This window comes from Bubalus bubalis, chromosome 4 (genome assembly GCF_019923935.1).
Source record: "Bubalus bubalis isolate 160015118507 breed Murrah chromosome 4, NDDB_SH_1, whole genome shotgun sequence".
NCBI lineage: Eukaryota > Metazoa > Chordata > Mammalia > Artiodactyla > Bovidae > Bubalus > Bubalus bubalis.
Window position 1 is genome coordinate 20,533,553 of NC_059160.1, and position 24,065 is coordinate 20,557,617.

The following is a 24,065-nucleotide window of genomic DNA, read 5'->3' on the forward strand; positions in this document are numbered from 1 at the left end:
CACATATGAATTACTCCACCTTCTTATCCCTTAGGCTTAATGTCAGATGTAGTTCACAGCTCTAAGTATCCCCAAGTTGTTATGCAAGGTGTATTCTTTTGTGGGATCTCTACAACTAATTCATGTCTTTGTAAATATTTCCTTTATTAAATGACTTTCAAAAAAAAAGGAATTTTACTTATTAACATTAGAACACAGTGAAACTGATAAGTATAAATGTTGAGTTAATTTTGAATCAAAAGTACAGATATTGGTTAATATTTATGGCACTACTAAAACTTCAAACTTTTAACTCCTATGTTTTTTAGTGTTAGATTACAATCTAACATGCTCAGTTTGTTCAAAGATTGAAAGATGCTATGAAAGAACACATTCTTTGACTTGCATTTTAAAAATTAACAAAAACATTTCATAATGACTATTTAAGTGAAAATTCTTTATTTTGAGCTAGAGGTTTTTGATGTCCCTATCAATTATATCCTGGATTCAAGTCTCTCGTGAAGGCCGCAGTTATCCTTGGAAGTGGCTAAATGGTTCAACTTGCAAACTACGGTAAGTTTGTAAAAAGAATGCTATATAGAGGAGGAAAAATACAAAAAAGAAATATTTTTAAAATAACATGAATACATTTTTTTAAGTTGAATTATAGAAATCTGAAGAAAGATATTGAACGTTAATAAAATGTTGATACCAATGTTGAAAAACAGGCTACTCTGTAGCCCAATTTCCTAGTAACAAGAGCTTACTGAAATTTTATTAAAGACTTCATTACCCATTTTCAAAATATCTTGTATTACAGTTACACGGAAAATGCTATTGTTTTATGAGCTGTCTTCATAGAATGTAACAGAATTATGCATTTTTCCATAACAGGATAACAGACAATTTACCTGGTGAACATAACTGTGCTGTACAATCTTTATGGGGCATTGGAGCAGAAGACTGTCAGTTTCCAAATGCATATCATTGCAAGCACAAGCTTGAGAATTAAAATAGGAGTTTGGATGTTGTTGGGTAACTTGACCTTTTATGAAATGGAAATAATATTCTGATTGCATACATTTTAAAATGAATTATATTATTTTTTCTGATAATGCATGTTTTTCAAAAACAGTTGAAATATAATCGTGTGTGCTCATTCGTTCAGTTGTGTCTGACTCTTTGAGACCCCACGGACTATAGGCTGTCAGGCTTCTCTGTCCAAAGAATTCTCCCGTCAAGAATACTGGAGTGGTTCTATTCCCAGATTTTTAAGGAATTTCCACACTGTTCTCCATAGTGGCTGTACCAGTTTGCATTCCCATCAACAGTGTAAGAGGGTTTCCTTTTTCTCCACACCCTCTCCAGCTATTGTTTGTCGTTTTTTATGGTGGCCATTCTGACTGGCAGAGACAATACCTCATCGTGTTTTTAATTTGCATTTCCCTAGTAATGAGTGGTGTTGTGATATGAGAAAGCTACATGTCTTTTCGTGTGTTTTATTAGCCCTCTGTATATCTTCTTAGGAGAAATGCCTGTTTACTTCTTTGGCCCACTTTTTGAGTGGGTTGTTCATTTTTCTGGTATTGAGCTGCATGAACTGCTTGTATATTTTGGAGCTTAATTCTTTGTCAGTTGTTTCATTTGCTGTTATTGTCTTCCATTCTGAAGGCTGCCTTTCCACCTTGCTTATAGTTTCCTTCGTTGTGCAAAAGCTTTTAAGTTACGCAGGTCCCATTTGTATTTTTATTTTTATTTCCATTACTCTGCAAGGTGGGTCATAGAGAATCTTGCAGTGATTTATATCAGAGGGTGTTATGCCTCTGTTTTCCTCTAAGAGTTTTAATAGTCTCTGGTGTTAAGTTTAGATCTTTAATCCATTTTGAGTTTATTTTTGTTTATGGTGTTAGAAAGTGTTCTAGTTTCACTCTTTTGCACATGGTTGACCGGTTTTCCCAGCATTTGAATCAGTTCTAATGAAGTGGATGAAACTGGAGCCTATTATACAGAGGGAACTAAATCAGAAAGAGAACCATCAATACACTATATTAATGCACATATATGGACTTTAGAAAGAACGTAATAATGATCCTATACACAAGGCAACAAAAGAGACACAGATGTAAAGAACAGACTTGTGGAGTATGTGGGGAAAAGCGAGGGTGGGATGATTTGAGAGAATAGCATTGAAACATGTATATTCCCATATATAAAAGAGATGACCAGTGCAAGTTGGATGCATGAAGCAGGACTCTCAGAGCTGTTGCTCTGGGACAACCCAAGGGATGGGGGAAGGAGGAAGGTGAGAGTGGGGTTCTGAATGGGGGAACACATGCACATCCATGGCTGATTCATGTCCATGTATGAGAAAAATACCACAATATTTTAAAGTAATTATCCCCCAATTAAAATAAATTTATTAATTTTTTAAAAAAATACTACTGAAGTGGGCTATCATTTCATATTCCCTGGAGGACCTTCCTGACCCAGGAATCAAACCCTCTTCTCCTGCATGGGCAGGCAGTTTCTTTACCTCTAGTGCCAACTGGAAAACCCCATTGAAGTATCATATACACATCCAAAAATATAGGTATCATTACTTTTGTGTCTCACTTTTTTTGCTCAACAGTATGTTTATGGCATTCAAACTTCTAAAAGATTGCATATTGTGTGAACCCATTTCCATATAATATCAAAAATAGGAGTAGAGAGACCAAAAGTAGATTTGTGATTACTAAGTGTTGTGAATGGAGAAGGCAATGGCACCCCAATCCAGTACTCTTGCCTGGAAAATCCCACGGATGGAGGGGCCTGGTGGGCTGCAGTCCATGGGGTCGCTAAGAGTCGGACACGACTGAGCGACTTCACTTTCACTTTTCACTTTCATGCATTGGAGAAGGGAATGGCAACCCACTCCAGTGTTCTTGCCTGGAGAATCCCAGGGACTGGGCAGCCTGGTGGGCTGCTGTCTATGGGATCTCACAAAGTCGGACACGACTGAAGCGACTTAGCAAGGGTTGTGAAGAGACAGAATAGAAAAAGACTGCAAATTGATTAGTGATGAATGCTCTCTAGAGTTTGATAGTAGTGACAGTCATAAACTGTGAATAATTTTAAAATCATGGATTTATATATTTTAAGTGGATAAATTTTATGCTCTGTAAATTACACTTCAATAAAGTTTTTAAAAAGTAACTGCTTTGGGACTGCGTTTACTCTTTAAAATAATTTCTGAAGATAATCGTCTTACAATATTGACTCTTCCAGTCAATATCATGCTTTATCCTTCCAATCAATTAGGTTTTCTTTAAATTCTCCCTACTTTATTGATCAATTTTTATTTATTATTTTTTTGTGTGACACTGTCCATTATGTGGTATCTTGATTCAGTAACCAGGGATGGAACGCCCACTCCCTGCACTGGGAAGCAAGTAATCCGATCCACTGCACCACCAGCGAAATCCCCCTAAAATATTTTATATTGTCCAACATTGAAATTTCACACAAATATGGACATTTAATAGCCACGCTTTTGTAAACAGCTATTTTGTTTTTAAATTTGTAGTAATTGTTGCTGCTACAAATAGAATTGTGCCCAATGATTTCTCTGATTGTATGTATTAATTTTATCATTTCAAATATATATTCCTCTGGATTGTTTATGTAAATAGATAATGCATCTCTGAATAATCACGTTTTATTTCCTCCCTCCAGGTGCAATAACTTTTTCTTGTTTTTCTTTTCTTTGTTTTTGTTTTTCTTGTTTTTGACTTATTTTTACCCAATTGGCTTTTATTTCCAATGTTGAACAGATGGTACACTAAAGGTCTTATAAGTATCCTTCGTATACTGGTGGAAAATATTTCAGTATTTATTTGCTCAAATATGAGATCTTTTTAAAGGTTTTTTAATATGCCTTTCTAACATGAAAGCAATTCCATAGTATTCATAATTTTCTTTCTTATAGGTTTTGTATGCAATCAGTCATGTTACCATTTTATTATTTTTCTTTCAATGGAATGAGAAAATTTTTAATGTTTTTGAAATATCTTTTTCCTTCAAATGTTGACCAATTATGCATTCCTGAACTAAAACCACAAAAATCATTCTGTATTTTCTTCCTTTGAAAAATCACTGCATATATCATATTTAGATTAAGATGATTTTTTTCATCCATTATCATAAAGAGTTTGGAGTGAGTCCATTGATATTATATAACTTGACAGGTTTTGTTATCAAGGCTCTAGGTAAGCCTCTGTTTTATGGTGAAAGACCTGGCATAGTTTTAAGTGTTATTATTCACTATTGTTACCATTAGGGCTCCTAGAATTTTTTATAGGAAGGTTATACAGTGAACTTAATATATTTAACACATGTTAAGCTTATACAGGTTTATAGTTGTTGTACTACATTTGGTAATTTGCATTTTCTAGACATTCTATTTCATATGGATTGTAAACAGTTTTTATAATACAGCTTTATTGTCTGTTTAACATCCGTAAAAGCTATAATGGTTTTGTCAGGTTTCAGTTCAGTCATTCAGTCATGTCTGACTCTGCAACCCCATGGACTGTAGCACACCAGGCTTCCCTATCCATCACCACCTCCCAGAGCTTGCTCAAACTCATGTCCATGGACTCAGTGACACCATCCAACCATCTCATCCTCTGTTGTTCCCTTCTCCTCCTGCCTTCAATCTTTCCCAGTGTCAGGGTCTTTTCCAGTGAGTCAGTTCCTCCCATCAGGTGGCCAAAGTATTAGAGTTTCAGCTGCAGCATCGGTCCTTCCAATGAATATTCAGGACTGATTTTCCCCAGGATGGACTGGTTTGATCTCCTCCCAGCCCAAGGGACTCTCAAGAGTCTTCTCCATCACCACAGTTCAAAAGCATCAATTCTTCAGTGCTCAGCTTCTATATGGCCTGACTCTCACATCCATACATGACTACTGAAAAACCAAGCTTTGACTAGACAGACCTTAAAGTAGTGTCTCTGATTTTAATATGCTGTCTAGTTTGGTCATAGCTTTCCTTCCAAGGAACAAGCATCTTTCAATTTCATGGCTGCAGTCAAATCTGTAATTTGGAGTCCAAAAAAATAAAGTCTCTCACTGTTTCCATTGTTTCCCCATGTTTTTGCCATAAACTGATGGGACTGGATATCATGATCTTCGCTTTCTGAATGTTAAGTTTTAAGCCAGCTTTTTCACTCTCCTATTTCATTTTCATCAAGAGGCTCTTTAGTTCTTCTCTTTCTGTCATAAGGGTGGTGTCATCTACATATCTAAGGTTATTGCTATTTCTCCCAGCAATCTTGATTCCAGCTGTGCTTCATCCAGCCTGGTATTTCGCATGATGTGCTCTGCATGGAAGTTAAATAAACACGGTGACAGTATACAGCCTTGACATATTCCTTTCCCAATTTGGAACCAGTCCGCTCTTCCATGTCCGGTTCTAACTGTTGCTTCTTGACCTACATACAGATATCTCAAGAGGCAAGTCAGGCGGTCTGGTAATCCTATCTCTTGAATAATTTTCCACAGTTTGTTGTGATCTACACAGTCGAAGGCTTTGGCATAGTCAAAGCAGAAGGTGTTTTTCTGGAAGTCTCTTGCTTTTCCAATGATCCAACAGATGTTGGCAATTTTATCAACAACAAAGAATCAAATTGCCAACATCTATTGGATTGTCACAGAGAAGGCACTGGCGACCCGCTCCAGTGCTCTTGCCTGCAAAAATCCCATGAACGGAGGAGCCTGGGCTGAAGTTCATGGTGTCCCTAAGAGTCGGACACGACTGAGCGACTTCACTTTCACTTCTCACTTTCATGCACTGGAGAAGGAAATGGCAACCCACTCCTGTGTTCTTGCCTGGAGAATCCCAGGGAGGGAAAAGCCTGGCAGGCTGCCGTCTATGGGTCACACAGAGTTGGACACAACTGCCGTGACTTTGCAGAAGCAGGAGCATTGGATTTTCATATTTATATAGATATAAATGATTCATGTTTTCTCTATTCTCCACACATCATTTATTAATTTTATTTTCTTTCAAATGAAAGTAGCTTTGACCCTTTTATTCCCCTCTACTGTCATTTTTCGTCATGATTTTTCATATTTGCTTGTTTCTTCCTTCATCTTTATGTCAACTACTTTATTTTCACCAAAATTGCTTTTTCATTTCAAGTTTCTTGTCAAGCATGCTCAGATTTCTTCTTTCTTTTTTTTTGTTTATAATGTATGCATTTAATGAAATTAATATGTCACAAGACAGAATCTTATTACATTTTTCTTTTAATTCATATAAAATTATGAAATTTGACTTTGATTTTTCCTTGGTTCATATGTTATTTAGAAATAGATTACTGAATATAAAACCTGATAAAGATTTTTAAAATTTTGGTTATTGACTTCTATTTTAGGTAAACTAGTTAGAGAATTTTTCATGAACCTGGAAATATTCTGTATGTCTATTATATATGGCTGATGTGACTATGAAATCAATCTGAAATGCTTATTTTTCTAATTAATTAAAAATTAAATTTGAATATTCACATTTCAAGTGTCCACTTGCCAAACTTGGCTGGGGGCTAGTGTTGTGACACCATATTTCTTTAGCTTTTTTAGTAATGTAACTGGACTTAGGCATATATAGCAAACTTTTGGGAAATGTTCATTTGAATTTAAAAAGTAAGAATATTCTATGTTAGTGTATGTGTGTGTGTTCATATATGTACTGGTTACTTGTCTACCTTAGATATTTCTATTGTCTACTGCTATATCTGCTTGTTTGATAAATAGTGGAGATAAATTCTTTAAATCTCCATTATGATTATTTATGCATGGTTTTCAAATCTATGTTGACCTTGTGCTATTCAGTACATACATTTTTAAATTGCTAATAGCTTAGATACTCAATATATAATTATTAAAGAGGCTCCATCTTTTGTAACATGGTTCTTGCTTTATACTGTGAGAGTACATTAATTAAAGCAATTTGTGTTCTTTAGTTTCCCGTTCATGGCTTTTGATAAAATAATATGGCTCATTAAGTTAGCAGTTATTAAAATAACTGTTTCACATACATAGCTGTGTCAAACAAAATATTTTAAAACATAAACATTCTTAAAATTTAAATGGAAAGCTATTCCATACATTTAATTTGAATTTAGGATTATCATATGCTCTATTTACATACGTTATTTATATGTAAGTACATATAGTTAATATTTAAGTATAATATATTGTTACTTTGAATTCTACATTATGTTGTTTTCTTAGCTTTCAGAATAAATATTTTTAACTTTTTTTATAAGATTTTATAAATTTAATATGTCTTAGTTCTATAAGTGGAGAAGGCAATGGCGACCCATTCCAGTACTCTTGCCTGGAAAAATCCCATGGATGGAGGAGCCTGGAAGGCTGTAGTCCATGGGGTTGCTGAATCCAACATGACTAAGCATCTTCACTTTCACTTTTCACTTGCATGCACTGGAGAAGGAAATGGCAACCCACTCCAGTGTTCCTGCCTGGAGATTTCCAGGGACGGGGGAGCCTCGTGGGGTGCTGTCTATGGGGTCGCGCAGAGTCGGACACGCCTGAAGCGACTCAGCAGCAGTTCTATAAGTGCCCTACATTGTACAGCATGCATTCTTTACTCAATAGTCTAGTAAGTTCATAGTTTTGTACTTTTCTGAAGCAACGAAAAGACATAATTTCTCTCCACTGTTTTCACTGCTCATGCCATTTTTGCTCCCTTGAATTCTAATACAAACATATATGCACAATTTGATACTTTATCATTACTATTTTACCTGTCAAAATCTACTTAGATATATCCACATAAGTTCTTTTCTTCAATTCTTCTTTCCTTTCTGCATATCCAAATTTTCAACTAGAATAAGAGTTTCTTCATTATAAGACCTTAAAATGTTTCCTTTACACAGAGTTATTTCATAATTTTGGCAATTTCCCTCCATTTAAAAAACTTCCTATACCTGTGGCAGATTCATTTTGATATTTGGCAAAACTAATACAATTATGTAAAGTTTAAAAATAAAATTAAATTAAAAAAATAAAAATAAAAAACTTCCTAGAAATGAATCCATCTAGCCATCTTGTTAGAAGGATATTTGCACTTACTATGGACATCTAATTTATCTATATCTCTTAGATCACTGCTGCTGCTGCTAAGTCGCTTCAGTCAGGTCCAACTCTGTGCAACCCCATAGAAGGAAGCCCACCAGGCTCCCCTGTCCCTGGGATTCTCCAGGCAAGAACACTGGAGTGGGTTGCCATTTCTTTCTCCAATGCATGAAAGTGAAAAGTGAAAGTGAAGTCGCTCAGTCCTGTCCAACTCTTAGCAACCCTATTTACTGCAGCCCACCAGGCTCCTCTGTCCATGGGATTTTCCAGGCAAGAGTACTGGAGTGGGGTGCCATTGCCTAGGTACTACCATTTTAGATTTAGTCACAAACACATTTTATACAATAAACAGTAAATTCAAAATACTCTTTGTATTTTGAGTATTTATCTTGGCTCTAGGTGGACTAACCATGCTGCTGCTACTGCTGCTAAGTTGCTTCAGTCGTGACCGACTCTGTGCCGCCCGATAAACGGCAGCCCACCAGTTTCCCCCGTCCCTGGGATTCTCCAGGCAAGAACACTGGAGTGGGTTGCCATTTCCTTCTCCAATGCATGAAAGTGAAAAGTGAAAATGAAGTCGCTCAGTCAGGTCTGCCTCTTAGCAACCCCATGGACTGCAGCCTACCAGGCTCCTCCATCCATGGGATTTTCCAGGCAAGAGTACTGGAGTGGGGTGCCATGGCCTTCTCCCTAGATTGTATTAAAGTTAAATGCCAGAAGAGTCAACATATTTGGGCATGTAACCAAGGACGTGATGTGTACAAAATTATTTAATTGAAACCAGCAAAATGTATGATAACATGAATAATACATTTAACACTTCCCTTGTAGCTCAGCTGGTAAAGAATCTGCCTGTAATACAAGAGACTTCAGTTCAATCCGTGAATTGGGCAGATCCCCTGAAGAAGGGAATGGCTACCCACTCGGAATGGGTAGCCACTCCTGGTAGGCTACAGTTCATGCATTTGCAAAGAGTTGGACACAACTGAGTGACTTTCACTTTTCACTTCAAATTTTAAAAGTGAATATTACTGAATTTTACATTATTTGGCATCATTAATGAATGTTTCACTTGCTATAATTCAATGAAGTGGGTAACAGAATATTATTTATTTATTTTATTAATATAAAATATAATAAAGATAATCACCATATAGGTAGCCATTAGCAATTACTATAGAAAGGGCAAATATTAGTCTATATTAGTAGGACATAATAGAGTTTGCAAATAGCTTACAAACAGCTTACAAATACCTGAGAAAAGAAGAGAAGTGAAAGGCAGAGGAGCAGGAAAAGATATACCCAACTGAATGCAGAGTTCCATAGATTAGCAAGGAGAGAGAAAGTCTTCTTTTTTTATTTTTTTAATTTAATTTAATTTATTTTATTTTTTAACTTTACAGTATTGTATTGGTTTTGCCACATATCAAAATGAATCTGCCACAGGTATACACGTGTTCCCCATCCTGAACCCTCCTCCCTCCTCCCTCCCCGTACCATCCCTCTGGGTCTTCCCAGTGCACCAGCCCCAAGCATCCAGTATCGTGCATTGAACCTGGACTGGCGACTTGTTTCATATATGATATTATACATGTTTCAATGCCATTCTCCCAAATCATCCACCCTCTCCCTCTCCCACAGAGTCCAAAAGACTGTTCTATACATCAGTGTCTCTTTTGCTGTCTCGTACACAGGGTTATTGTTACCATCTTTCTAAATTCCATATATATGCGTTAGTATAAAGTCTTCTTAAGTGAACAATACAATGAAATAGAGAAAAACAGTAGAATGGGAAAGACTAGACATATCTTCAAGAGAACTGGAGATGCCAAGGGAATATTTCATGCAAAGATAGGCACAAGGGAGGACAAAAATGGCAAGAACCTAACAGAAGCAGAAGAGATTAAGGAGAGGTGGCAAAAATACACAAAATACCTGTACAGAAAAGCTCTTAATGACCCAGATAACCACAATGTTGTGGTCACTCACCTAGAGCCAGATATCCTGAAGTGTGAAGTCAAGTGGGCCTTAGGAAGCCTTACTAAAAACAAAGCTAGTGGATGTGGTGTAATGCCAGCTGAGCTATCCCAAATCCTAAAGAATGATGCTCTTAAAGTGCTGCACTCAATATGCCAGCAAACTGGAAAGCTCAGCATTGGCCACAGGACTGGAAAAGGGTAATTTTCATTCCAATCCCAAAGAAAGGCAATGCCGAATAATGTTCAAATTATCCTACAATTGCACTCATTTCACATGCTATCAAGATTATGCTCAAAATCCTCAAAGCTAAGCTTCAACAGTACATGAACAGAGAACTCTCAGATATTCAGGCTGGATTCAGAGAAGGCAGATGATCAAATTGCCAACATAAATTGAATCATAGAGAAAGCCAGGGAACTCCAGAAAAAAATCTACTTTTGCCTCATCGACTCTGCTAAAGCCTTTGACTGTGTGGATCACAACCACCTGTGGAATATTCTTAAAGAAATGGGAATACCATACCAATTTAGCTGCCTCCTGAGAAATCTGCATGCAGGTCAAGAAGCAACAGTAGAGCAGGACATGGAACGATGGAATGGCAGGTTTGTTCAAAATTGGGAAAGGAATACTTCAAGGCTGGATATTGTCACCCTGCTTATTTAAATTATATGCAGAATACATCATGGGAAATGCTGGCTGGATGACTCACAAGACGGAAGTAAGATTGCAGCGAGAGATATCATCAACCTCAGACAGCAGATGATACCACTTTAATGGCAGAAAGTGAAGAGGAACTAAAGAGCCTCTTGATGCAAGTGAAACAGGAGACTGAAAAAGATGGCTTAAATTTCAACAATCAGAAAACAGAGACCATGGCATCCAGTCCCATCACTTCATAGCAAATAGATAGAGAAAAAGTGGAAACTGTGTAAAATTTCATTTTTTGGGGCTCCAAAATCACTGTCTACAATGACTGGAGCCATGAAACTTAAAAGCTCTTGCTCCTTGGAAGTAAAGCTATGACAAAATTGGATAGCATATTAAAAAGCAGAGACATTACTTTACTGACAAAGGTCCATATAATCAAAGCTATGGTTTTTCCAGTAGTCATGTATGGATGTGAGAGTTGGACCATAAAGGCTGAGAGCCAAACAATTGATGTTTTCCAGCTATGGTGATGAAGAGAGTCCCTTGGACAGCAAGGAGATCAAGCCAGTCAACCCTAAAGGAAATAAACATGAGTATTCATGTAAAGGACTGATGATGGAACCAAAGCTCCAATACTTTGGCCACCTGATGCAAAGAGCTGACTTATTGGAAAAGATCCTGATGCTGGAAAAGATTCATGCAAGAGGAGAGGAGGGCCACAGAGGAATATGTGACTGGATGACCTCACTGACTCAATGGACATGTAGTCGTGGGTGTGCTCAGTCTCTTCAGTAATGTCTGATTCTGTGACCCCATGGACGGTAGCCCCACTAGGCTCCTCTCTCCATGGAATTTTCCAGGCAAGAATCCTGGAGCGGGTTGCCATTTCTTTCTCCAGGGGATCTTCCTCAGCCAGGGATTGAACCCAGGTCTCTTGCATCACAAGCAGATTCTTTACCATCTGAGCCCCCAGGGAAGCCCATCATTGGACGTGAATTTGAGCAAACTCAGGGAGATTGTAAAAGGGAAGCTTTGCCTGCTGCAGTCCACAGGGTCACAAAGAGTCAGACATGGCTTCACGACAGAACAACAACAATAAATTGGTATATAACTACAGATTTATATTCCATTTTTCTAGATTTTAGAAAGCTAAAAATTAGATGACAGTTAAAAAAATTTTAAAATGTAGTAATTCTTTTGAATTAGGAACAAGTATCCTTAAATACGAACTGTCAATGGAATTATGATTTCCTCCATTATAATAGAAATGACACAATGAGATTATAAGGAAAAGAAATAAATAATGCCTAGATTTAGCAAACTTACCTAAAAATAAAACTTAAACATTGAAGTTACTCTTGACAAGGAGTAGATGTTCAGCACTGATGAATGAAGTGAAAGTAAGTTAACAGCAGGGTGATCATGTCCTTTGTCCCCCTATATCTTTTAGAAAAGGACATCTTTTTGGGGGGTGTTAGTTCTAAAAGGTCTTGTAAGTCTTCATAGAACCGTTCAACTTCAGCTACTTCAGCGTTACTGGTTGGGGAATAGACTTGGATTACTGTGGTATTGATGGTTTGCCTTGGAAACGAACAGAGATCATTCTGTCATTTTTGAGATTGCATCCGAGTACTGCATTTCAGACTCTTTTGTTGACCATGATGGCCACTCCATTTCTTCTGAGGAATTCCTGCCTGCAGTAGTAGATATAATGGTCATCTGAGTTAAATTCACCCATTCCAGTCCATTTCAGTTCGCTGATTGCTAGAATGTCAACATTCACTCTTGCCATCTCTTGTTTGACCACTTACTTGCCTTGATTCATGGACCTGACATTCCAGGTTCCTATGCAATATTGCTCTTTATAGCATCAGACCTTGCTTCTATCACCATCACATCCAAAGCTGGGTATTGTTTTTGCTTTGGCTCCATCCCTTAATTCTTTCTGGAGTTATTTGTCCACTGATCTCCAGTAGCATATTGGGCACCTACTGACCTGGGGAGTTTCTCTTTCAGTATCCTATCATTTTGCCTTTTCATACTGTTTATGGGGTTCTCAAGGCAAGAATACTGAAGTGGTTTGCCATTCCCTTCTCCAGTGGACCACATTCCTTTTCATTATAGGGGACTGGAATGCAAAAGTAGGAAGTCAAGAAACACCAGAAAAATTTGGCCTTGGAATACGGAATGAAGCAGGGCAAAGACTAATAGAGTTTTGCCAAGAAAAGGCACTGCTCATAACAAACACCCTCTTCCAACAACACAAGAGAAGACTCCATACATGGACATCACCAGATAGTCAACACCGAAATCAGATTGATTATATTCTTTGCAGCCAAAGATGGAGAAGCTCTATACAGTCAGCAAAAACAAGACCAGGTGCTGACTGTGGCTCAGACCATGAACTCCTTATTGCCAAATTCAGACTGAAATTGAAGAAAGTAGGGAAAACCACTAGACCATTCAGGTATGACCTAAATCAAATCCCTTATGATTATACAGTGGAAGTGAGAAATGGATATAAGGGCCTAGATCTGATAGATAGAGTGCCTGATGAACTATGGAATGAGGTTCGTGACATTGTACAGGAGACAGGGATCAAGTCCATCCCCATGGAAAAGAAATGCAAAAAAGCAAAATGGCTGTGTGGGGAGGCCTTACAAATAGCTGTGAAAAGAAGAGAAATGAAAAGCAAAGGAGAAAAGGAAAGATATAAACATCTGAATGCAGAGTTCCAAAGAATAGCAAGAAGAGATAAGAAAGCCTTCCTCAGTGATCAATGCAAAGAAATAGAGGAAAACAACAGAATGGGAAAGACTAGGGATCTCTTCAAGAAAATCAGAGATACCAAAGGAACATTTCATGCAAAGATGGGCTTGATAAAGGACAGAAATTGTATGGACCTAACAGAAGCAGAAGATATTAAGAAAAGATGGCAAGAATACACAGAAGAACTGTACAAAAAAGATCTTCATAACCCAGATAATCACGATGGTGTGATCACTGACCTAGAGCCAGACATCCTGGAATGTGGAGTCAAGTGGGCCTTAGAAAGCATCACTATGAACAAAGCTAGTGGAGGTGATGGAATTCCAGTTGAGCTATTCCAAATCCTGAAAGATGATGCTGTGAAAGGGCGGCACTTAATATGCCAGCAAATCTGGAAAACTCAGCAGTGGCCACAGGACTCAAAACGTCAGTTTTCATTCCACTCCCAAAGAAAGGCAATGGCAAAGAATGCTGAAACTACTGCACAATTGCACTCATTTCACACGCTAGTAAAGTAATGCTCAAAATTCTCCAATCCAGGCTTCAGCAATATGTGAGCCGTGAACTTCCTGATGTTCAAGCTGGTTTTAGAAAAGGCAGAGGAACCAGAGATCAAATTGCCAACATCTGCTGGATCATGGAAAAAGCAAGAAAATTCCAGAAAAGCATCTATTTCTTTATTGACTATGCCAAAGCCTTTGACTGTGTGGGTCACAATAAACTGTGGAAAATTCTTCAAGAGATGGGAATACCAGACCATCTGATCTGCCTCTTGAGAAATTTGTATGCAGGTCAGGAAGCAACAGTTAGAACTGGACATGGAACAACAGACTGGTTCCAAATAGGAAAAGGAGTTCGTCAAGCTGTATATTGTCACCCTGTTTATTTAACTTATATGCAGAGTACATCATGAGAAACGCTGGGCTGGAAGAAACACAAGCTGGAATCAAGATTGCCGGGAGAAATATCAGTAACCTCAGATATGCAGATGACACCACTCTTAAGGCAGAAAGTGAAGAGGAACTAAAAAACCTCTTGATGAAAGTGAAAGTGGAGAGTGAAAAAGTTGGCTTAAAGCTCAACATTCAGAAAACGAAGATCATGGCATCTGGTCCCATCACTTCATGGGAAATAGATGGGGAAACAGTGGAAACAGTGTCAGACTTTATTTTCTGGGCTCCAAAATCACTGCAGATGGTGACTGCAGCCATGAAATTAAAAGACGCTTACTCCTTGGAAGCAAAGTTATTACCAACCTAGATAGCATATTCAAAAGCAGAGACATTACTTTGCCAACAAAGGTCCATCTAGTCAAGGCTATGGTTTTTCCTGTGGTCATGTATGAATGTGAGAGTTGGACTGTGAAGAAGGCTGAGCGCTGAAGAATTGATGCTTTTAACTGTGGTGTTGGAGAAGACTCCTGAGAGTCCCTTGGACTGCAAGGAGATCCAACCAGTCCATTCTGAAGGAGATCAGCCCTGGGATTTCTTAGGGACGACTTATGCTAAAGCTGAAACTCCAGTACTTTGGCCACCTCATGCGAAGAGTTGACTCATTGGAAAAGACTCTGATGCTGGGAGGGATTGGGGGCAGGAGGACAAGGGACACCAGAGGATGAGATGGCTGGATGGCATCACTGAGTCGATGGACGTGAGTCTGAGTGAACTCTGGGAGTTGGTGATGGACAGGGAGGCCTGGCATGCTGCGATTCATGGGGTCGCAAAGAGTCGGACACGACCGAGCAACTGATCTGATCTGATCTAATCTGATAAAATATCCATGAGTTCACAGTAGTATAAATGATTGACTACTTTAACAAATGAGGGAGATGAAACAATCTATTGTGCATAAAAATTCTAAATAAATAATGTAGATGCTCTTGCCTAAAAGGGATGGGACTCCTTACTCCTTAAGTAATTACTGCACATAATGATTTCCTTCCAAAGAAATTATTACAGAGTCATATGGAAGAGGGAAAATAAGAGTAACCTTCGAGTGGAAAACCTGACAAACACCACCTCCGTGAGCAAAGGTGACATCAACAGTCAGGTCATGTTCAGTTTGTTCCCTTGATGCTGCTAAGGTACTTCAGTCGTGTCCGACTCTGTTTGACCCCATAGACAGCAGCCCACCAGGCTCCCCCGTCCCTGAGATTCTCCAGGCAAGAACACTGGAGTGGGTTGCCATTTCCTTCTCCAGTTCCCTTGATATGATGCAATAAAATTTGCACTCTCTTGTCCTCCCCAAATTTACAACTCCAATCTCCTCATGAGAAAAATGTCAGACGTATCTCAATGAAGGATATTCTAAAATATACCTACAAAGCACTTTTCAAAACTATCAAGATCATCAAACACAAGGAAAGTCTGTAATAGCCAAGGGGAGCCTAAAGAGACATGACATCTAAATGTCATGTGGTAACCTGGATGGGATTCTGAAATAGAAAAAGGACATAAGTAAAAGGAATTACAGAAGTATGAATAAACTATGGATTTTAGTTACTAAAAATACACTGATGTTGGTTTATTAATTACAACAAAAGTGCAATACTAATGTAAAATGAATTAAAGAGGAACTGATTTCAGAATATATGGAATTCTATACTATGTTCAAACCTTTTCTTTAAATGTATATTGTTCTAAAAAACAAAATTCATATTAAAAAATTAAAATTAATATGAAACTTTCTACAGAATAAAAGCTTAATATGTTTCTTATTTTTTAACTTTTTTCTTAATTGGCGGAAAATTGCTTGACAATGTTGTGCTGAATTCTATTATAAAACAATGTGAGTCAGCCATAAGTGTACCTATATCCCCTCCCACATGAACCTTTCTCCCACTCCTTCCAGCCTCTGTAGGTTGTCACAGAGAACCAGGCTGTGTGTTTCTGATTATGACTGACTTAAATTTATAGAGCAATTAAGGGAGAATAGGAATCATCATAATGTTTAGACTTCCAGTTTAAGACTATAGTTTATTTATCAATTTGTTTTTTTTCAACCTTTCTCACTAGTATTTTATAATTCAGCATACAAATGGTGCAAATATTTGGTACATTTATACTATCAACTTAAATATTTTGACCGCAAGAATTGTAGCATACCAGGTTCTCCACCATGAGATTTTCCAGGCAAGAATACTGGAATGGGTTGCCATTTCCTTCTCTAGGAGATCTTCCCAACCCAGGGATTGACCTGGGTCTCCCACATTGTAGGCAGATGCTTTACCGTCTGAGCCATCAGGAAAGTCCATTATAAATGATACTTTTTGTTTTTCTCAATTTCTAATAATTTATATAGAAATATAACTGGTTTTAATATTCTGTTCTATCTGAAACCATGTTTCAGTTCAGTTCCGTTCAGCCGCTCACTTGTGTCCGACTCTTTGCGACCCCGTGGACTGCAACATGCCAGGCTTCCCTGTCCATCACCAACTCATGAAACGCTCAAACTCATGTCCATCAAGTCAGTGATGTTATCCATCATCATCTCATCTCATATCCATGCCATCTCATCTTCTGCCGTCCCCTTCTCCACCTGCCTTCCATCTTTCCCAGCCTCAGGGTCTTTTTCAATGAGTCAGTTCTTTGCATCAAGTGGCCAAAGTATTGGATTTTCAGCCTCAGCCTTAGTCCTTCCAATGAATATTCAGGATTGATTTCCTTTAGGATTGACTGGTTGGATATCCTTGCAGTCCAGGGACTCTACTTACTGATTAGTTTTAGGAGGATTTTGGAGATACTTTGGAATTTGTGCAGACAATTATGTCATTTCGCAAATAAAAAGTTTTGTCTCTCTTTCCAATCTGTATAACATTTTAGGATAGAGAAGTAGAGCCAACAGATGTAGTAAATAAATTTATGGTTACCACCTAGACAGCAAATTAAAAAGCAGAGACATTACATTGCCGATAAAGGTCCCTATGGTTAAAGCTATGACTTTTCCAGTACTCATGTATGGATGTGAGTGTTGGACTATAAAGAAGGCTGAGCATTAAAGAATTTATGCTTTTGAACAGTGGTGCTGGGTAAGACTCCTGAGATTCCCTTGGACTACAAGGAGATCAAACCAGTCAGTTCTAAAGAAAATCAAGTCTTAATATTCATTGGAAGGACTGATGCTGAAGCCGAAGCTCTAATATTTTGGCCACCTGAACCAAGGAACTGACTCATGTGAAAAGACCCTGATGCTGGGAAAGATTGAAGGCAGGAGCAGAAGGGGACGACAGAGGATGAAGTGGTTGCATGGCATCACCAACCCAATGGACATGAGTTTGAGCAAGCTCTGGGAGATGGTGATGGACAGGGAAGCCTGGTGTGCTTCAGTCCATGGGGTTGCAAAGAGTCGGACATGACTGAACAACTGAAAACCAACAGGTGATGGGGAGGGCAGGGATACACTGGGAGATTAGCATTAACATCTACACATTACTGTATATAAAAGAGAACCTGCTGTGTAGCACAGGGAACTTTACTCAATACTCTTTAATGGCCTATATTGAAAAAAGAATCTAAAAACAGAGTAGATACAGGTATGTGTATAACTGAATCACTCTGTTGTACACCTGAAACTATCACACATTATAAATCAGCTAGAATCCAAAAAAAGTTTTAAAGAAAAAAATATGTGTGTCTTCCTTATTCATTTGTGTGTTTCTTAAATATTTGCTTTTGCTCCTAAAACAAAACAAAACATGTCCTTCCACATATATGTTCATGAAGTAAGGGCCTGTTTGCATCTCAATGCCTTTTCATCACATAGTAGATTTCATAGTGCACAGTCAATATTCAGTGAAGACTGTGGATTCAGTGGTACTCCTCTATTTTTCACATGTAATACTATGAATGTATATGAATTACTGACCTATGAAAATATTTTAAATAAATGAATACAGAATTGATATCAGTGAATCAAGTAGTCTCAACACAGAAATATTTTACAAATTTTAGATGAGTTTATAGAATACTAATACAAAATAAATTACCGAGAAAATTTAAAGTAGTAGTAAATAAAGAAATAAAATCACATTTTTTTTACTGAAAAATATTTTTATGACCTGTAAACATTGCCAGAACTTTGTTCCTCATCAGTTCAGTTCAGTTCAGTTGCTCAGTCATGTCCGACTCTTTGTGACCCCATGAATTGCAGCACGCCAGGCTTCCTTGTCCATCACCAACTCCCCAGTTCACTCAAACTCATGTCCATTGAGTCGGTGATGCCATTCAGCCATCTCATGCTCTGTCGTCCCCTTTTCCTCCTGCCCCCAATCCGTCCCAGCATCAGACTCTTTTCCAAGAAGTCAACTCTTCACATGAGGTGGCCAAAGTTTTGGAGTTTCAGCTTTAGCATCAGTCCTTCCTAAGAAAACCCTGGACTGATCTCCTTTAGAATGGACTGGTTAGATCTCCTTGCAGTCCAAGGGACTCTCAAGAGTCTTCTCCAACACCACAGTTCAAAAGCATCAATTCTTCGCATTAAGCCTTCTTCACAGTCCAACTCTCACATCCATACATGACCACTGAAAAATCATAGCCTTGACTAGACGGACCTTTGTTGGCAAAGTAATATCTCTGCTTTTGAATATGCTACCTAGGTTGGTCATAACTTTCCTTCCAAGGAGTAAGCGTCTTTTAATTTCATGGCTTTGCAGTGATTTTAGAGTCCAAAAAAATAAATTATGACACTGTTTCCACTGTTTCCCCATCTAATTCCCACGAAGTGATGGGACCGGATGACATGATCTTCGTTTTCTGAATGTTGAGCATTAAGTCAACTTTTTCACTCTCCTCTTTCACTTTCATCAAGAGGCTCTTTTTAGGAAAAGATTGCAAAAAAGCAAAATGGCTGTCTGGGGAGGCCTTACAAATAGCTGTGAAAAGAAGAGAAGTGAAAAGCAAAGGAGATATGTCGGAGAGTGTTTTGCCTATGTTCTCCTCTAGGAGTTTTATAGTTTCTGGTCTTACGCTGAGATCTTTAATCCATTTTGAGTTATTTTTGTGTATGGTGTTAGAAAGTGTTCTAGTTTCATTCTTTCACAAGTGGTTGACCAGTTTTCCCAGCACCACTTGTTAAAGAGATTGTCTTTAATCCATTGTATATTCTTGCCTCCTTTGTCAAAAATAAGGTGTCCATTTGTGTGTGGATTTATCTCTGGGCTTTCTATTTTGTTCCATTGATCAATATTTCTGTCTTTGTGCCAATACCATACTGTCTTGATAACTGTGGCTTTGTAATAGAGCCTGAAGTCAGGTAGGTTGATTCCTCCAGTTCCCTTCTTCTTTCTCAAGATCGCTTTGGCTATTCGAGGTTTTTTGTATTTCCATACAAATTGTGAAATTATTTGTTCTAGCTCTGTGAAGAATACCGTTGGTAGCTTGGTGGGCATTGCATTGAATCTATAAATTGCTTTGGGTAGTATACTCATTTTTACTATATTGATTCTTCCAATCCATGAACATGGTATATTTCTCCATCTGTTAGTGTCCTCTTTGATTTCTTTCACCAGTGTTTTATAGTTTTCTATATATAGGTCTTTAGTTTCTTTAGGTAGATATATTCCTAAGTATTTTATTCTTTCCGTTGCAATGGTGAATGGAATTGTTTCCTTAATTTCTCTTTCTGTTTTCTCATTGTTAGTGTATAGGAATGCAAGGGATTTGTGTGTGTTGATTTTATATCCTGCAACTTTACTATAATCATTGATTAGTTCTAGTAATTTTCTGGTGGAGTCTTTAGGGTTTTCTATGTAGAGGATCATGTCATCTGCAAATAGTGAGAGTTTTACTTCTTCTTTTCCAATTTGGATTCCTTTTATTTCTTTTTCTGCTCTGATTGCTCTGGCCCAAACTTCCAAAACTATGTTGAATACAGCAGGATCTTCTATGACCCACCTCCCAGAATATTGGAAATAAAAGCAAAAATAAACAAATCGAATCATAGGGGTCCCAGAAGAAGAAGACAAAAAGAAAGACCATGAGAAAATACTTGAGGAGATAATAGTTGAAAACTTCCCTAAAATGGGGAAGGAAATAATCACCCAAGTCCAAGAGACCCAGAGAGTCCCAAACAGAATAAACCCAAGGCGAAACACCCAAAGACACATATTAATCAAATTAACAAAGATCAAACACAAAGAACAAATATTAAAAGCAGCAAGGGAAAAACAACAAATAACACACAAGGGAATACCCATAAGGATAACAGCTGATCTTTCAATAGAAACTCTTCAAGCCAGGAGGGAATGGCAAGACATACTTAAATTGATGAAAGAAAATAACCTACAGCCCAGATTATTGTACCCAGCAAGGATCTCATTCAAGTATGAAGGAGAAATCAAAAGCTTTTCAGACAAGCAAAAGCTGAGAGAATTCTGCACCACCAAACCAGCTCTCCAACAAATACTAAAGGATATTCTCTAGACAGGAAACACAAAAACGGTGTATAAATTCAAACCCAAAACAATAAAGTAAATGGCAACGGGATCATACTTATCAGTAATTACCTTAAATGTAAATGGGTTGAATGCCCCAACCAAAAGACAAAGACTGGCTGAATGGATACAAAAACAAGACCCCTACATATGTTGTCTACAAGAGACCCACCTCAAAACGGGGGACACATACAGACTGAAAGTGAAGGGCTGGAAAAAGATTTTCCATGCAAATAGGGACCAAAAGAAAGCAGGAGTAGCAATACTCATATCAGATAAAATAGACTTTAAAACAAAGACTGTGAAAAGAGACAAAGATGGTCACTACATAATGATCAAAGGATCAATCCAAGAAGAAGATATAACAATTATAAATATATATGCACCCAACACGGGAGCACCGCAGTATGTAAGACAAATGCTAACAAGTATGAAAGTAGAAATTAACAATAACACAATAATAGTGGGAGAATTTAATACCCCACTCATACCTATGGATAGATCAACTAAACAGAAAATTAACAAGGAAATACAAACTTTAAACGATACAATAGAGCAGTTACACCTAATTGATATCTATAGGACATTTCATCCCAAAACAATGAATTTCACCTTTTTCTCAAGCGCACATGGAACCTTCTCCAGGATAAATCACATCCTGGGCCATAAAGCTAGCCTTGGTAAATTAAAAAAAAGTAGAAATCATTCCCAGCATCTTTTCTGACCACAATGCAGTAAGATTAGATCTCAGTTACAAGAGAAAAACTATTAAAAATTCCAACATATGGAGGCTCAACAACACGCTGCTGAATAACCAACAAATCACAGAAGAAATCAAAAAAGAAATCAAAATTTGCATAGAAATGAATGAAAATGAAAACACAACAACCCAAAACCTGTGGGATATGGTAAAAGCAGTCCTAAGGGGAAAGTTCATAGCAATACAGGCACACCTCAAGAAACAAGAACAAAGTCAAATAAATAACCTAACTCTACACCTAAAGCAACTAGAAAAGGAAGAAATGAAGAACCCCAGGGTTAGTAGAAGGAAAGAAATCTTAAAAATTAGAGCAGAAATAAATGCAAAAGAAACAAAAGAGATCATAGCAAAAATCAACAAAACCAAAAGCTGGTTTTTTGAAAGGATAAATAAAATTGACAAACCATTAGCCAGACTCATCAAGAAACAAAGGGAGAAAAATCAAATCAATAAAATTAGAAATGAAAATGGAGAGATCACAACAGGCAACACAGAAATACAAAGGATCATAAGAGAGTACTAGCAACAATTATATGCCAATAAAATGGACAACGTGGAAGAAATGGACAAATTCTTAGAAAAGTACAACTTTCCAAAACTCGACCAGGAAGAAATAGAAAATCTTAACAGACCCATCACAAGCACGGAAATTGAAACTGTAATCAAAAATCTTCCAGCAAACAAAAGCCCAGGTCCAGATGGTTTCAGAGCTGAATTCTACCAAAAATTTAGAGAAGAGCTAACACCTATCCTGCTCAAACTCTTCCAGAAAATTGCAGAGGATGGTAAACTTCCAAACTCATTCTATGAGGCCACCATCACCCTAATACCAAAACCTGACAAAGATCCCACAAAAAAAGAAAACTACAGGCCAATATTACTGATGAACATAGATGCAAAAATCCTTAACAAAATTCTAGCAATCAGAATCCAACAACACATTAAAAAGATCATACACCATGACCAAGTGGGCTTTATTCCAGGGATGCAAGGATTCTTCAATATCCGCAAATCAATCAATGTAATACACCACATTAACAAATTGAAAAAGAAAAACCATATGATTATCTCAATAGATGCAGAGAAAGCCTTTGACAAAATTCAACATCCATTTATGATAAAAACTATCCAGAAAGCAGAAATAGAAGGAACATACCTCAACATAATAAAAGCTATATATGACAAACCCACAGCAAACATTATCCTCAATGGTGAAAAATTGAAAGCATTTCCTCTAAAGTCAGGAACAAGACAAGGCTGCGCACTTTCACCATTACTATTCAACATAGTTTTGGAAGTTTGGGCCACAGCAATCAGAGCAGAAAGAGAAATAAAAGGAATCCAAATTGGAAAAGAAGAAGTAAAGCTCTCACTGTTTGCAGATGACATGATCCTCTACATAGAAACCCCTAAAAACTCCACCAGAGAATTACTAGAACTAATCAATGACTATAGTAAAGTTGCAGGATATAAAATCAACACACAGAAATCCCTTGCATTCCTATACACTAATAATGAGAAAACAGAAAGAGAAATTAAGGAAACAATTCCATTCACCATTGCAACGGAAAGAATAAAATACTTAGGAATATATCTACCTAAAGAATCTAAAGACCTATATATAGAAAACTATAAAACACTGGTGAAAGAAATCAAAGAGGACACTAACAGATGGAGAAATATACCATGTTCATGGATTGGAAGAATCAATATAGTGAAAATGAGTATACTACCCAAAGCAATCTATAGATTCAATGCAATCCCTATCAAGCTACCAACAGCATTCTTCACAGAGCTAGAACAAATAATTTCACAATTTGTATGGAAAAACAAAAAACCTCGAATAGCCAAAGCGATCTTGAGAAAGAAGAAGGGAACTGGAGGAATCAACCTACCTGACTTCAGGCTCTACTACAAAGCCACAGTCATCAAGACAGTATGGTACTGGCACAAAGACAGAAATATAGATCAATGGAACAAAATAGAAAGCCCAGAGATAAATCCACGCACATATGGACACCTTATCTTTGACAAAGGAGGCAAGAATATACAATGGATTAAGACAATCTCTTTAACAAGTGGTGCTGGGAACTCTGGTCAACCACTTGTAAAAGAATGAAACTAGAACACTTTCTAACACCATACACAAAAATAACTCAAAATGGATTAAGGATCTAAACGTAAGACCAGAAACTATAAAACTCCTAGAGGAGAACATAGGCAAAACACTCTCTGACATACATCACAGCAGGATCCTCTATGACCCACCTCCCAGAATATCGGAAATAAAAGCAAAAATAAACAAATGGGACCTAATTAACCTTAAAAGCTTCTGCACATCAAAGGAAACTATTAGCAAGG

The 24,065-nt window shown here is 37.5% G+C and overlaps 1 protein-coding gene across 5 annotated transcripts in view; it reads left to right on the top strand.

Annotated features, from left to right (window-relative positions):
• LOC123333201 (NKG2-A/NKG2-B type II integral membrane protein) overlaps positions 1 to 24,065 on the top strand; it is a 106,665-nt gene that overhangs the window by 31,977 nt on the left and 50,623 nt on the right. For 3 of the 5 annotated variants that reach the window (XM_045165302.1, XM_045165303.1, XM_025283247.3), the window contains 2 exons: positions 452 to 552; positions 874 to 1,125. The exons of the other annotated variants lie outside the window; for them this stretch is intronic. In XM_045165302.1, coding sequence (XP_045021237.1) covers positions 452 to 552; positions 874 to 991 — 219 coding nt within the window. In that variant the 3' untranslated portion in view covers positions 992 to 1,125. Of the gene's footprint in view, positions 1 to 451; positions 553 to 873; positions 1,126 to 24,065 lie in introns of those variants that run through there. 5 annotated transcript variants of the gene reach the window in all.